The sequence below is a fragment of the Centroberyx gerrardi genome, chromosome 5 (assembly GCF_048128805.1).
Source record: "Centroberyx gerrardi isolate f3 chromosome 5, fCenGer3.hap1.cur.20231027, whole genome shotgun sequence".
NCBI classification, from domain to species: Eukaryota; Metazoa; Chordata; class Actinopteri; order Beryciformes; family Berycidae; genus Centroberyx; species Centroberyx gerrardi.
Genome location: NC_136001.1, coordinates 29,190,766 through 29,206,412, shown reverse-complemented (window position 1 = coordinate 29,206,412; position 15,647 = coordinate 29,190,766). Strand labels below are relative to the sequence as shown.

The 15,647-nt window shown below is 45.3% G+C and overlaps 1 protein-coding gene across 1 annotated transcript in view; it reads left to right on the top strand.

Moving 5' to 3' along the window:
- Positions 1–2,482: 2,482 nt before the first annotated feature.
- The window catches only part of frmd4ba (FERM domain containing 4Ba), a 37,160-nt gene continuing 23,995 nt past the window's right edge, over positions 2,483–15,647 (top strand). Inside the window, exons 1-2 of the mRNA XM_078283846.1 lie at positions 2,483–2,548; positions 15,259–15,324. Coding sequence (XP_078139972.1) covers positions 2,504–2,548; positions 15,259–15,324 — 111 coding nt within the window. The 5' untranslated portion in view covers positions 2,483–2,503. The remainder of the gene's footprint in view (positions 2,549–15,258; positions 15,325–15,647) is intronic.

The following is a 15,647-nucleotide window of genomic DNA, read 5'->3' as shown; positions in this document are numbered from 1 at the left end:
CACGGCACTTCCAAGCCCGCCTCCTGGTGGGTTCATTACCGCGGGCAGCGCTGTTGTTGCGGAGGGAGACGTGAACCACGGGCCGTAATTCCCCATCCAGATCTAACAAGCAGCGGCAGCGTTGCACTCCGGAGCGGCGCATCCCTTCCTTTTGTTTACACTGGTACTCCTCCTCCGTGTCTCTCAGACGCGGGGTGGAATTGCTGTGAGGCTGAGAAAATGAAAATAACAACAAAGCAAAGCCCTTCCTACCACCTTTTCCATGTGTCTGGCTGTGGAGATGCTACTGTTGCAGTTGTTGAGGAGGGAGAGGAGAGGAGAGGAGGGGGGTGAATCTCCCTGTAATTATGCTGCCTGTGTGCTTCTCTCTATCCATCCATCTCTCTCTCTCTCTTGTAATCACCCTCCATTTCTTGCTATTTTCCTGTCAAACACACACCGCAAAGGCACACACACATACATGCACACACACACACACACACACACACACACACACCAGGAGTGCTGTGAGGTGATTATTTAGAGGGGATGTTTGAAAGCCTGAATGATCATGACCAATAAGAGACTCCCTACACAAGGGGGGAAAGGGTGGGAGGGGGGGGGGGGGGGGGGGGGGGTTGAACTGAAAGGGCCCGAGCTGCTATTATTTCCCTCCCAGGCGCAAATATAGAGAGGTGCACGGTGTCGAGTGTGGAGAGGGAAGCAGCCGTGCTCCCGGAGCAGACAAGCCCCGCAGCCTCGCATCCACAGTGATCAATACTGCTCGGCGGTTGAAAACCCCATGTGAGCGGTTCACACGTTTGGTGCCAGAGGGCTGCTAAACAGAGGCATGGTGAAGAGACACACCAGAGACCTCTATGTGAATATGTGATATACTAGGAGTCTAAACAAACCCCCCATCCCCGATCTCTCATCTCAAGCCTAAAGTGATTTCCTGGCTGTTTTTATTGAGTCGGAGCGCTAGATTATTTCTCGCTTCGAGCCTCGGAGTGCAAATTTTGGTCGCTAATACTGCGGGTGGATTTACTTTGCAGGTGTCAGTCGGGTGTTATGTGGCAGGCAGTGGCGCGGTTATAGGTGCTCTCCCATTAGAGCTTAGCATTCATCATTAATGGAGTGTTATGTGAGCCCCTTCTTTTACTGGGTTACTACTGGAGACCCCCATCCCCCACCAACACAGATAAAGATACTCGCACACACACTGGCTCCCAGACACCACTCACCACCCCACTCAGATCCCCTGTAGTTTTAGAAAGCAGTCATCCAGCTGCAGTCACCTTCACCGCTGCAGCCTAGGAGGAGGAGGAGGAGGAGGAGAGGAGGAAGAAGAGGAGGAGGAGGAGGAGGAGGGAAGTCATTATCACCTGCCCTGTGGACCAGAACCAAGCACCCTGCTGCTCCGATCTGAGATGTGTCACAGGGACAGAGGGCTATCGAAAAAGGCCGCACCTTACCAATGAACAGAGAGGACAGCGATACAGAGGAAAAATCACCTTCTCATTGGTGACACAATGAGAAGGAAACTCTGTCTGACAAAACCCTCTAATTCAATAGAAAAAGGCTTCTTTTGATCTGGAGGTCTTTTCTATGTTGCATTGTGCTGTTAAGAGGCTTGGCCTCTTCCTGTTGGATTAATACAAGGGATATCCTATGAGCATGACTGTAGGTATACCCTTTCACCTACTATACTCTATTGTAGCAGCAGCACACACGGCTCAAATAGCCGGACTGTTCACGTTTAGCGTGGCCCCCTCGTGTCAGCATTTATAAAGACAATAAGTAAAGGTGTCCATCAGCAACATTAGTCCCTCACAGCTCCATCGCCACGGCCTGTTACCTCGTATGATGTTACCCTTTAGTCACAATCAATCACTGGCAACGGCTAGCAGGGCAAATGAATGATGTCAGTCAGGCCAGTGTTGAGTGTAGTTGGTGATAATGTGACCCGGACATGGGGAGAAAGCTGATACGGTGGCAGCGTGCGCAGGGTTCCTATAAGCAAGGTGGGTGTAGTATAAGCAGAGTTGTAACAGGTGTCAGCCACTCTGTGTGGTAAGGTAATACTCATTGTCCCCAGGGCAAGGCAATAGAAAATGGGGCTTACCGTGAGGAAAATTAATGGCCTTGTTAGTATTTGAGAAATGACTTGCTTGAACACCTGAGGATTTGACTTCCAGCCAGATGCTGCTCAGATATGTCTATTTGACAGATTGGAGGTTTAGTTCTACAAACCCGAGCTGCTCTGGAGGAATCATTTCATACATCAGACCGGTGTAACACGTCATAAATAGAAGCCGACCATTTCCACACCCGCTTTTGGGGGGAAACAAATGCATTTCCTTATACTGCGTAGGCGCTAAATCACTAAGACTGGAGTCTGTCTAGCCACAACTCAACAGCATTTTGCATAAAGAGATTGGTGAAGAATTTATAGGATTCCAGAGATCAGTCATTTTCATCTTTGTGGCTATGTGAATTTGTATTGGATGAAAATGAAAACCATATGGAGCCACTTGAAGAGAGTTTTGCCTGTTTTGCTGTATTGTGGGTGAAGTCGTGTAGCGTGGCACTGGATTACCACAGTCCCCACGATTTTTTTTAAACATCTGACTGACTGACTGAAATTACCAATGTGCGTGGGTAAAATCAAATTACTGACATCCTCGGGCTTGATGCTTTACAGTCCACTTAGGCAACAATGCTCTGAATACTGACAGGGTAAAACTATAAGAGTGCCAACATTAGCAAGTAGCATTGGTAAATGGACAGCAGCCAACACTGTGAAATGAAGTGAAGCATTTCACTGACAGTAGATGTCAGGTATGGTAATTCAGCTGATAGTGCTAGTTGGAGATCCAGTCTGACAGGAGTAAATGTGTAGAGAGAAAATCTGGCTGCTTAGTAAGGTCACTGCACCAGTTCTCTGGCAGGAGACTGAAGGGACATGCTTAAAGATGGATTCATTTGAACTTTTGAATGTAGTGGAAACACTTAATGGCAGGCAGGGTTGTGAAATAAAATGACCTTATGCCATACTCTAAAGTTTCAATATGCAGACTAATCTGGCTGTATTGACGGCAACATTTAATATTGTGATCTACGGTGCTTATCGTTTGTTTACCCCCAAAAGAGGCAGGGACGTGATGCATGCCTAAAATACCTGTATGTGCCAGTCTGGTGTATTGGTTGAGTTGAACCTCAAGGGACGGAGCCAAAGAACCACAAGCCACAATGAAAAGATTGAGCAGCGCACATTTAACAACTGAAATTTGCAGATTGTCTCTTCTGTGGTAGCCTACTTGATGCACACACACAACGACAGCTGGCTTTGAGGAGCACAAATCTAAAGACCATAGACCATATAAAAAGACTGAGAATAAGCAGATGCAGTTCTCTCACGAGAATGGATTTTTCTGCGATCGTTGGTACCAAAACAAACATGGAGCCCATACACACTTGCAACAATTGTGGTTTGTGCTGCGAGTTGCATGGAAAAAGAAGAAACTCTGGTAAAAAATATAAATATATATACTGTATATATAATAATATGTAATATATTAAAAAATCGGAAAACATTTTTTTCATTCATTCATGACAATGATCGTAGAAGATCAGCAGGATAGCCAACTAGCTTACCTATGAGGCTAGCATGGCTAGTTTGAACCTGGAAGGTCAGCTAGGCTAACTAGCTAACCTACAGTAGATAATGTATGGCTACACAGTAGTTTTAGTTAGTAGCAGAGCGCTAAGCTTCATAATATTAGCTTCCTCCTCTCTTACCTCTTGCCTTTTTCACTGCATGCCATGGGTTTCAGTCAAATGTAAAACTGTCGTTCTTTGGCTCATTGAGGCTTAATTTAACCAATGAGACTATTTCTGCCTGCAGAGCAGCTCTGAAATGTTTGCACAACTAAGACTCCAATCTGTGTCTATTTGTTCACATTTGGTACGTTTTTTTTGGCAATAAAATACTGAATAACTTTGAGATATGTTTTCCATCCACTGTATAGCAGATGCATGGTTCAAACCAGGAAGGAGAGATTTCATCTCTGTACTCTTGCGGGACAGAAATGTGTAAACAGTCAAAGTATTGAATTAGAAGTTCTAGCTGTAGTAAAGCAGGAACAGATGCTGCGCTCTGAGTCCCTTTGCTCTCTGATACACACAGTTATAAATCCCCATTTGACTCCCTGTGAACTCACCTTCCTTCAGATCATTGCACCTCTTGAAATCGCTCTGACAGAGCTGGAACCTGAGAGAGCTTTCAGCCCGCCGGGAGAGACTTTGTATTTCATACAGTGGGACAAAAATAGAGGTTTTCTGCCATATTGGTGGCTTAATACTGACAGGGCAGAGGCAAGTAATCCTCTGAGACCACTCTCTGTGTCTGCAAGTGCTGTGTACTTGTGCCACAGGTTCTGCAATGTGTCTGTGCAGCGCAGTGACTGGTAAAGTGCAGTTTTCAACATAGTTCTGGATCCGACGTGATTCCTCATGCGTGTTTCGTCTGCCCAGATAAAGCCATGTAACTGATCTGATTATGTAGTTTAGTAAATTGGATTGACAGCGATAAGCCAGAGGGTCTCATTACATCATACAACAGTAGCTATCAAACACCAAAAATCCTCTAATTGGTGATCTTATCTCCAAAATGGATTCAGACACTTCAGCATGCAGACATGCTGAGTAAATGACACGGTTTAACTGAAGAGAACTGTAACCCTTCTAGGGGTTTTTAGTATTCATGACTCCACATACAGTATGTATGTACAGACACAGTTACTGGTATTGGATAAAACCAGGCTAAACTAGTGTATTGGTGTCAAAGAATTCCCCCAGTACTAAAATGAGAGGGAGAGAAATCAAAACAAAGTTAATTGATTTCTGCTGTTTTTCACAGATAGGATGTTAAAACTCTCTGGTGAAGCAAAATGGATCATGTTTTTTTTCCAATGAGCCCACACTAGTCGTCTAATTCTACTTTGATCCGTAAAAGTAATGGATCCGATTGCTGTTTGGTATTATGATATTGGCTGATGCTTAAAGTTTAGTATCAGGTTCAATTTCCGCAGTGAAAAATTAGCATGTGAGCTCGTGTACTGGGCAGTTTGACATGAACAGTGACCTTTTTTTCTGGCTCCCCGCACACCCTCCCATGGGCACCGTTCAAATAATAGATGGAAATTGGGCACATGATGGTGGTAATTCATTTATGTTTGTCCTACAGGGTTGTAATTCATCTGAATTTACAGAGCAAGGACAATGTAATTTCCCAACATCGCTGCGAATGGAAACGGCACACACTTGTTTGTCAAGGGACAGAATGTGCTAATGCCTCTCCACACGGCTCTGTTCGCAAGAGAGGAAGCGCATGCGAAAGTGCTCTGAAGCACGGGTGAACTCTGACGGTTTGTTGTCCAGATGATTCATAGAATTCATAAAAGATGAATGAAAATGGGAAACATGCCGACGCTCTGCAAACATCTGATGCTTGGCTCCTCGTTAGTGCATCTGCAACCTACTTCTTTCACACATTTATCACTTGTTTCAGCCAAATAACCAGTACATGACGAATCTTAGACACATCGTCAGAAACCATCCATGTTGAAATCATGCTCTGATTTTTTTTTTCTCTCTCCCTGTGATAATTTCAATCCCCTCATCCGCCTCAAGGCTCATTACAGCCCCTCTCTGGTGTCCCCTCCCCTCCCCCCCCCCCCCCCCCCCCCCCCCCCCTCCCCTGCTTCATCTCTATTGCCTTCTCTTTGTCTCTGTCTGGACGCCTGTGGAGATGTTAAGAGAGGCCATTCATATCCTCCATCTCTCACGCATGATATTGAAAACCAGTGACTCGGGCTCTTTATGCTCTGCCCTCTAAGAACTGCCTCGGCCAAATCTGGGCACCCATCATCCCCCGGGGGCAAAATTTTGACGGGGCAGACAGCGTGCGGCTGCTGGCTGACACCGCGGCCTCTGTCCCCGCCATAGCCTCCCCCACCCCCCTTCCACGTCCCCCTCTGACCTCCTCCTCTTCTTAGCATCTGGGTTATACACACACATGGTTTTGCCATGGCCCGTGGCCTCCCATGTGCCCCCCACCCCGAGCGCCGTCCCGTACAGCGAGAGGAGCTGGCTCCGAATCCCCGGCCCGCAAAACAGACGAGCCAATGGGCCGACGGTGGCAGACTGAAGCCCCGGGCCGTCGCTTCACTCCTCCGCTCCTTTTCTCTTTCCGCCCCTCCCGCCGGGCCACACAAAGCCGGGCCCTGACTGTACCGCCTAAACACACACAAAAACCTTTTCTTTCTCCCCATTCATTCGCCAACTGGAGCTTTATCACATGGCTTTTAATTGGGTGTAGTTGAGATGTCTGGTGGTCTTAAACAGATGCGGTGACAATTTCAGTCGAGATATATAATGGGGATCTCTCGCGCTACGGACACGGTTGTTAAATTTGTAGGCCTCGGGATAGACATGGCTTCAAATCCGGAGCTGCTTTTCTGTTGATTTAATGCTGGCAGTGAAGGACGCGCCACCAGTCTGTGTAGCGGGACAACGAACAAAGCCAGATCATAGGGAATACGTGATATTTCATTTTGTAGACACTCGTACACATGAGGCGCGCAGCGGCAAAGCCCGCGCGAAGGCGGCACACATACGCTATGCATGACCGGAGACGATTCACTTTCATGTTTTATGAGACGATATTTTAATCCATTCATGTATGATTTATGATGACAAATCACGCACCTATTGAGTTTCATGATTCCTGACAGCCTCGTCCACCTGCTCCACTTCTAAGCAGAGGTGACAGCCAGGGAGCTATAGCTGGATGAGGGAGGGCAAGGTGTGAGGCAAGGGCAGTATAACTGGGAGAACAGTGTGAGCGCTGGGCCATCCGGTATGTGTGTGTGTGTGTGTGTGTACTGTACAGTATGTGTTCTGCTCGGCCTGTCAGCTGCAGTCTCTGTGTGGCTTCGTCAGCTGCAGGCCGGTGTGGGTGACAGCTGCTTCCCTGCCCTGCTCGGGCTCTGCTACGTTCAGTGGGAGGCCTTCCCCTTTTAGACAATTAATTTACCACTTACTGTACATGGTAATTGCCATCCCATTGAAATGAGCCTGGGGACGGGGAGCCGTGATGATCTTGGCAGCGCGGCCGCCCCTGTCATGCCCCGCCTTGTATTCTCAACAGAGCCAGGCCTATTAATACTGAACTTCTGGGACTGAACAGAGGACGGGGCTAAATTGTAACAGGCAGCCACTCCTTATTCTCATTTAACTTTCAGTCCCAGCATTGCGAGTTAAATGAGAGCCTCACATTAGGAGGAAAGGCACAGCGTTGGCGTATAGGTAATAGCGAGGCCCTCTGGCTAGGGCATAATTTACCACACAATTTCCAGCACTAAATGTATTTCCTCTTTTTGTTCCCAAGGGTGGCATGGCGGTCGACTGGTATTTCCCCATCTGCTGGCTATAAAGGGGCATTGCAGCGTGAACTCTAAACGGTGTCAGCCACAGTTGCTCATGCACAACAATTGATTGTACTCCGCCTGAGGGTAAAGAAAGTACAACGATACCTTGACAACGGGGCTGCTGGAGTCGTGAAGAAAAGAAGGAGCCTTGAAATAAGCAAGAGTCTTGTGCGCAGCATATGACTTGAGTAGTGAAATGTTTACTGGAGTGACATCAGAGGGGGGGGCGGGCTGCCGGTGTGAGGTCATGCTGTTTACGGTCGTGGTGCCAGGCTGGAGACAGGGAGAGGAAGATTGATATATGACAGTTACCCAGCCAATGGAAGATGCCTGTGAAAAAAAAAACATCACCCGAAAGGGCATTTCACCCCAAAATACAAGCTGACATATTTTATTCATATATCCCAAAATTGAAAACACAGCTCTTTTGGAGTGTGGAATTGTCCATGTGACAAATGTGGGGGTTACTGTATGAAAAATATAGTTTTGAGGTTATTTGAGGTTGATTCATATAGAGGATATAGAGGATTTATATACATGTATTTTTGATGAAATGCACCTTTAAAGGCTGTTGCAGACAATACTGAGAATAACAGGACCCCATCGTGGCTGTTCCAAATGACAAGATGAAGTAATTTATTGGAATTGATGTGGGGGATTTTCCACCCTGGCTCTGGACAGCTGGAGTTGCGTCTTTTCAGTTGGACTACTGAGACATGGATAGACTGCTTACTTCTTTAAGAGTTAGTGCAGACAGGCAATTCTCACTTTGCCCCGGGACGCCCTCTCTCTCTCTCTGTCTCTCTCCCTCTCTCTCTCTCTGTCTCTGTCTCTCTCTCTCTCTCTCTCTCTGTCTCTCTCTCTGTGTCTCTCTCGCTCCCCACCTACGTCTTCACCCCACCGAAACCCCATTATAGAGCATGGATATCAGCTGGGATTATCTGCTGCCTGCGGGCATTTTTGTGTTTGTGTCTGTGTGTGTGTGTGTGTGTGTGTGTGTGTACATGTGTGCATGTGCGTAACTCTCAATGGAGACGACGCCTGCATGCTCCAGTGTTGTGAAAACACTCTTAGTATTTTCTTACTCTGGAAGGAGTCGTCTGACTACGCTGCAAAAAGCATTTGAAAAATATCCGTCTTAACGAGTCATTTCATCTATTTTGGAGTCTTAAAAATTGTATTTTTCTTAAAAACAAGTGGAAAAAAAAATCTGCCAACGGGGTCAAATTGTTTCAACGAAAGCAACATTTTCTTGATCCTAGTGGAGTGAAAATCTGCCTTATTGTTTTAAGATGTCCTTGATTTTATGGAAAATTCCTGAAAGTGAAACTGCATTGGAAACAAGTGGAATTATCTCACCCATGTTGGCAGAATTTCTCACTTGTTTCAAGAAAAATAAGCTTTCAACATCTGAATACAAGACTAAACGACTTGTTAAGATGACTATTTTTTTAAGTGCACTGACCCAGTTTTGCAGCCTCTATTTTGACCACTTGAGGTGTCAATACTGGGAGAGGACAACACTACTTTCAATATGTATAACCCAGTGTGGACACAAGCACGCTGCTCTCCTCTACAAGCCTGGTGACACGTGTGTTCGATAAAGAGCGGCTTGTGTCCGCCACATGTGTGTCTGACGCGCCTGTTGTCGCTGGAGGCAGCTGTGGCCTCGCACATGTGCCTGTCCGTGTTTATCATGGTTAGTTAGATACACTCCCTCCATTCCCTCTATCGCTCTAAGAATAACTTCTCTGATGAATTCTGCCCTCCAGAAATAGATCCATCCAGTCCTTGCTATGCCCTGATGCTCGGGTTATAACATTGATACTGTGTCATATCATTGTGTGGTGTTGCTTTTTATTATACAAATTTAATGTTTGGAAATGACGGCAGTTGTCATGTCTAGAATGAAGAATGAAGTAGTTCCCCTGGCTTTGTATTCAGTATAGTAACAGTTCAAAAACTGTCATTTCCAGTCAAAATCTGCACATTATTATTCTTATGTTTATTTGAATAATTTCCATACAGCCTCCTGTATATGTCAAGAGGCTAAATAGTGAAACACCTATAGTATAAAAGAGTAAACTGTGTCTCACAGAGGGCATTGGATTGATTTTCCACACATTGAATAGCGCAGATTAGTCTGCGCATGGATGAATGCGTAAGATTACGTTCCTCATTGAGACTCGCTTATAATCCCATTGCCTATAGCCCCAGCATCACAGCTGCCACCGTTCAATACAGCCGGTTCAGTGCCTGCACGAGCGCGGTAATTGATATGTTCATTCAACAACATGTATGCCTCGGAGTGGATTTACACCTTACATGCATTGCTGCGCGCGTTAAAGCAATGAGGTGCGTGACTAATCTTGAAAGGTGTTAGGATTTTTTTTTTATTGTTTGTTTATCCAGTGCAGTCGGTTGAGTGAGCACGCCTGATTGATTTTTTTTTTTTACAGGAAAGCTCATTGCAAACCATTACATCCACAGTCCTCTACTGCTGCCCACTGAGCAGCTGCACCGGCCTCTTCAATAATAGCTGATGAGGCAGAGAAGAGAGCATCACTCATCCGCTTCCTCTGCCAGGTTTTTTGGGGGGAATTTGAATTGGCAAACTCTCAGCCGCAGGTCTGCTTCTGTAACCTTTCGTCTGGCTACTCCTCCTGTGAGATTACTGCAGATGCAGTAGTTACAGATCGTCTAGCCTCTCAGGTCATGCTCAGTGGGAACGCACCATGTTCTCTATGTGTTGACTGTGGACACTTAAGCATTCTTGGAAACTGGGGTCACATAAACAAACAGCAGGATATTGTTTCCAGATGAACTGCAGCACATCGACCCTGGGAGCTGTTCCCCTCTCCTCTTTTCTTTTGTCTCGCCTTTCTCAGTGTTCACGTGACACTTTGTTGATTTGTTGATTTGACTCAACAATACGTTTTGAGTCAAGTGTTTGGGTTGTGTGCGATATTTTCTCATTAATCACAGCTACACACACAGGAAGAGGCCTGGTAGTGACTTTATTAGGCTCACTCGCTTCAACTTTTCCTCGCTTCCTTGCTTGTTTTTTTCCATAGTACTGTTTCCATAGTAAACTGTTTCGGTTTTAGTTTTCAGGTCTACCGTCCCTGCTGATCTAAATACGACCAATTATTTTTAGTTTTCCTGCAGAATGTGATGGGTGGGGATGTCTGGTGTCCTCAGGAAATTGCTCCCACCTCCCAGGCAAAATGACTGACGTTCCCACGCCCATCTGGAGACAATGAAATTGAAATATGTTATCATACTGTGATATAGCAATGAAATATTAGGTGATGTCATTCACATAAGGTGCATGTTTTAGTGCAGCTTACCTCTATTGTGTGCGAGAGCTACAGAATCTGAATTCTACAAAGTTACCATGTGATCTTCACCTCACAGAAGAGGAAAACTCCTAACAAAACAAAACAAAGTAAACAGCCATAAGAAAAAAAAAAATCCAAGGGTGGATGACCACTGTACTGTGAGTCACAGAGAAAAGTATTTATGAGGAGAGAGCAGGGGGGGTCGAGTGGTCGGCCGGACTTTGTTTCAGTGTAGCCTGTGTTTGTATACAAGTGTGTTTATCTGGAGGGGAAGGCAGGGGCTCTCCGGCTCTGTCCTGCCCTCCCCTGCGCTCTATGAGGCAGTGTTTTGGACCGGGGCCCAGGACCAAGCCTGAGGCACGCTGCTCCACTCCAGCCTCTCCACAGCGCCGACTCTCACTGACATTACATCAGCTGAAAGACATAGTAGAGTTTGTGTGTGTGTGTGTGTGTGTGCTGTAGATGCTCCTCTAGGACTGTCGCTCTCTGACAGCAGAGCAGAGACAGTGGCCGATCCTCTTCTTCTGGCTCTAAAACTGCGAGGCTTCGTCAGTTAGGGGGGCTAAACTGGCCGCCAAGGAGAAAGCGCTGCCAGCCATGGCTGTGCGCATCGTATGTGGCGTGGAGGAGCTGGTGGCGTCGGGCAGCCAGTTTGTCTGGGGCCTGGCACACCAGACCTTGAGGAGGTGGTACAACCATGGGCTCATGCCGTGCCGACGCTTCCTGCAGACATGGCTCAGGATCGGGGAATGCTACCAGGTATGCTAACTGCTGGAGCTGGAGCTGGAGCTGACTGACTAATTGATTTCTGTGCAAAGGAGGAAGAGGTTGTACATACTGGCAATGAGTGGCGGGTTTTATTGTTTGCTTTATTGACACCTTATGTTGGTAATTACTCAGTGCCAGATGGGTTGTTTCATTTTTTATGCTTTATGTTATAATAGTTAACTAGTTATTTGATATCCCTTCCACTTTCCTCCAACCCCAGGTAAAGTGATTCAGTGCTGATTCTCTAGTGGCTCATTTGTGTATGTGTTTGTTTGTGTGGATGTGAGGAGACGCAGGCTGCCGCTCGGTGAGTCACAGAGCCTGTTTTTAACAAGGGTCTGTCTCATAGCACATATGGCAGTCATTAGAAAGCAGCATGACCGGCCGTTTGATCTCACCGTCTGGCTGAAGTGGAGAACTTTCAAAGTTGTGTCTTTGAAATGCTGCTCATTGTTGCTGGAACACCTGAATGCAGTCTGTGTGGGCAACACACTAAACATCCTCTAACGCCTGGTTTGTGTTTGTGAACTCTGGGTTTCCTTGAAAGTGCTCTGTTGTAAACACGGGAGTGTCCAGGTTTCCCATTTTCACATCAAACTGGAATATTGTGATGTGAAAATGTCTTGTTACCAATTTGTGATTTTGTATTGGATGTCACTTATGGTTAGGGTTTGGTAGATTACTTTAAAAATGTATTCCATTACAGTTACTAGTTACCTTGTTACCTCATCATCAAACTCAGTACTTCAGACTGCTTTTCCATTTTTTATAAGAAAAAGTGTAAAAATGACAAAGTTCAGGAAATGTATTTCAGGTTTGCAAACAAACACAAATTTTCTTCTGTGCCACATTATATAAGGATGTTGAACACCTGCCTCTGTTTAAATGGCCTTCTGTGTTTCACACTTTCACTGTAAAAGCATTCCCAGAAATAATCCTCTAATTTTACACAAGTGACTGTAATCAGAATACATTTTTCTAGGCAACGCATTGAGCATAGTTACTTTTTTTTGTATTTAGAGTATGTGACGCAGTTACAAGTATTCTGTGCTCATGGTTCCAAAGGGTTAAGGAGGTGGGAGGGGAGGGTGGAGGTTTGCAGACCTGGTCAGTGCTGCAGGGTGGGCCCTGCTAAGCCTGGGCAGGTCAGTGGCTGGGGGTCGTGTGAAGAGAGCACCATCGGGGCTCCCCGCCCATAATGGCAGGGCTTCAGGGGGATGACCTCCCTGTCACGGTCATGACACATCATCTGACCTTCCTTTTTTATCACGGGGAAACCTCCCTCCAAAGCACTGCTCCTCTCTTCAGCTGGACTGAGGCCACTGATCCCTGTCAGCCTTTTAAAAAAAATTTAAAAAAACGCTCAAGATTGCCTTTGAAAAGCTTTGCTAGTGCTGCTGTGGAGGAAAGTAATGCGATTGTGAATATTCCACACCACAGGATAAACTACGGCGTCATGCCTGTTTTTAAGCATTTCCCCAGCGTTTTATGAATCCTTTTGAAATGGACTTAGGGTTTGGGAATCACATTGAACCGTAACTCACAGACAAGATTTTGAAGGTGAATCTGAAATTCGGTGGCTGTAGCCGGCTGGGAGCGTTAACTGAAGGCCTTTGTCCGTTTCTCCATGTTTTGATGTCACTGGCCTGCCACAATGCAGCATTGATAGATGTACCCCAATAAGGATTGTGCACTGGACAGCCACACCAGTCCTTGAAGGGGTTACTATAGTGACTAATCCCTTCCTAGACAATGGAGCTTGTGTAATTAACAGCCACAATAATTCTTTCTATCAAGGAAAATCACATAGAATTGTGTTGTTTCGATGAGGTTCGCTCCAGCACTGATATTTTATTGATTTTTAGCCTGTGTATCAGTGATGAAGGTTCCATATCCTTCTGAATCGCTGAGATATGGGGCTTAACAAAATTCCAGCTGTGCTACTCACATCATAGAGTGAGTAGGTGTTGAAATACAGTATGTCAGAGAGAAAGTTAGCCTAATCGCAAGCTAGCGTGACTGCAAGGGAAACACTTTGTTCAGACGCACGGCTTTGCCCACAGAACAGTAAATCTCAGTGAGGTTTGGGGCGTTGGAAAAACAAAGCGGAGCGTCGCTTGTGTAAAAGTGAAATGACAGCTCTGTTGTGGCGGAGGGAACAATGTGTCCTGGTAGACTGAGGTTTAACGGCGGGGCCAGAAGCCGCCTTCCCGCCCCGCGGTCACACTGGACGTCAACGTGACCCTCACTTTCCACCGCAGAGGCCAAGCTCAAGCAGTTGGATGCCACATGTTGTTCACTTAGTCACTGAAATAAATGTCGTCCTGGCCGCATTCCTGGGCTGCAAACAGCTTTTTTGGAGAGGCAACGCGAACACGCACACGGGGCAGGGAGGCTCTTCCCGTTTGTACTGAGATTAGTTAAATATTACTGGGAAGATGAATGAGTCCCGAACAAAAAATATTCTCTCTCGGAATAAGAAAGCAGCATTAGTATTCATAGTTTCTGACTGTACTCATTTTTAACAACCTAGTCTAAAACTCATACTTTTACCATATTAACTATGCTGATTTGGTCTCTGATATTACAAATGATTCTAGGCCTATGGTTATCATTCATAGAGACGTTGTGAATTGTTGGACTATAAACAGTGATGTCATGGTAAATCAATGGGTGGGCGAACTGTGACCTCCAGTTGGTGGTGATCATAAGGCATCACAACCACCAATATCAACAAAAAGTGATTATACTTTCAGAAAAAAACATAAATGTATTATTCATTTATTTATGATTAACTTATTTTTGTTCCTAAAAAGAGGCTATCCTTATAAAAAAAACATGGAAACTTGAAAATTACAACCCTGAATGCAGGAAAACAAACAGCATCACAGTCGACAATGCAGTTATGCATGCCAAAAAAAAAAAAGATTATATTTACAGTATGTTATCAAAACATATACAAAGGAATTTAAAAAATATTCCAAATAAATCATAAATAAGAGCCCGGATGCTGGTGGTGACTGAATCTATGGACGTTGAAATATCACTTGATTATATCATCCATCTCCACACAATAGTTAGAATATGTTTTTCTCTTCACTGAAGCACAGTTCTGCTGACTGCAGCAGAATGAATTCTTAAATACATTCATTTGAACAATAGAGGGGGAATGCAATTAAACTATTCAACGACTTCATTGTCTTTAGATGGCTTTCCTTACAGGAGAGGAGAAGCCTGGATGATGACATTTGAGTGATTTGCGCTGATGCAGAGGAAGGACATGCGGGTACAAAAGACAGGCAACAGTCTGTATGGGACCTGCATGGCAAAAGAAAATCAAAGTCTTCCTTATTTTGAGGTTTATATGCCAAAACGTCTCCGCAGCACTCTGCACTTTGTATGCACAATAAACAAACTAAGGATTACAATCTTGTGACGACTTTAATCTCCTTCAGGTCCCATGCGGACTATTGCCTAGTGGCTCTGCTTCCCCCGCCACCAGGACAAACATAAAGGTGCGGTGAGCCGCCGTTCAGCTCGCAGCAGAGAGGCAGCCATTTTATCCCGGGGCCAAAATATGGGAAGCGCTGCTTTGAGGCCAAGGTGGAGGAAGTAACGGAGAGTTGTCTTGCGGGAGTTCTCATGTCTCGTGTCTCATGTCGGTTCTCTTCCTCCAGATGACAGAGGGCCGTCTCTGCCAGGTTCACCTGCTGGATGACCGGAAGCTGGAGCTGCTGGTTCAGGTACGGCACACTTCCATCTCACCCCCTCAGTCAGGACGCTTTTGAAAATGATGGTGATGCACTGGAATTTTGTAGGATTTGTTGATGTGTAGGTAATTACAATCAAAGAGTCTTCATCAGAATCAGAATCCTTTTATTGGCCAAGTATATTTGCACATACAAGGAATTTAGCTTAGTGGTTGCTTGTGTACTTTGGTAAAAGACAAAAAGAATAAAACACAATATAAACCAATAAAAACAGTATATAAAAAACAGTATATATATAAAACAGTATGTAAATAAACCAAAAACAAATAGAAACAGTAGAATAAAAAGATAAGATC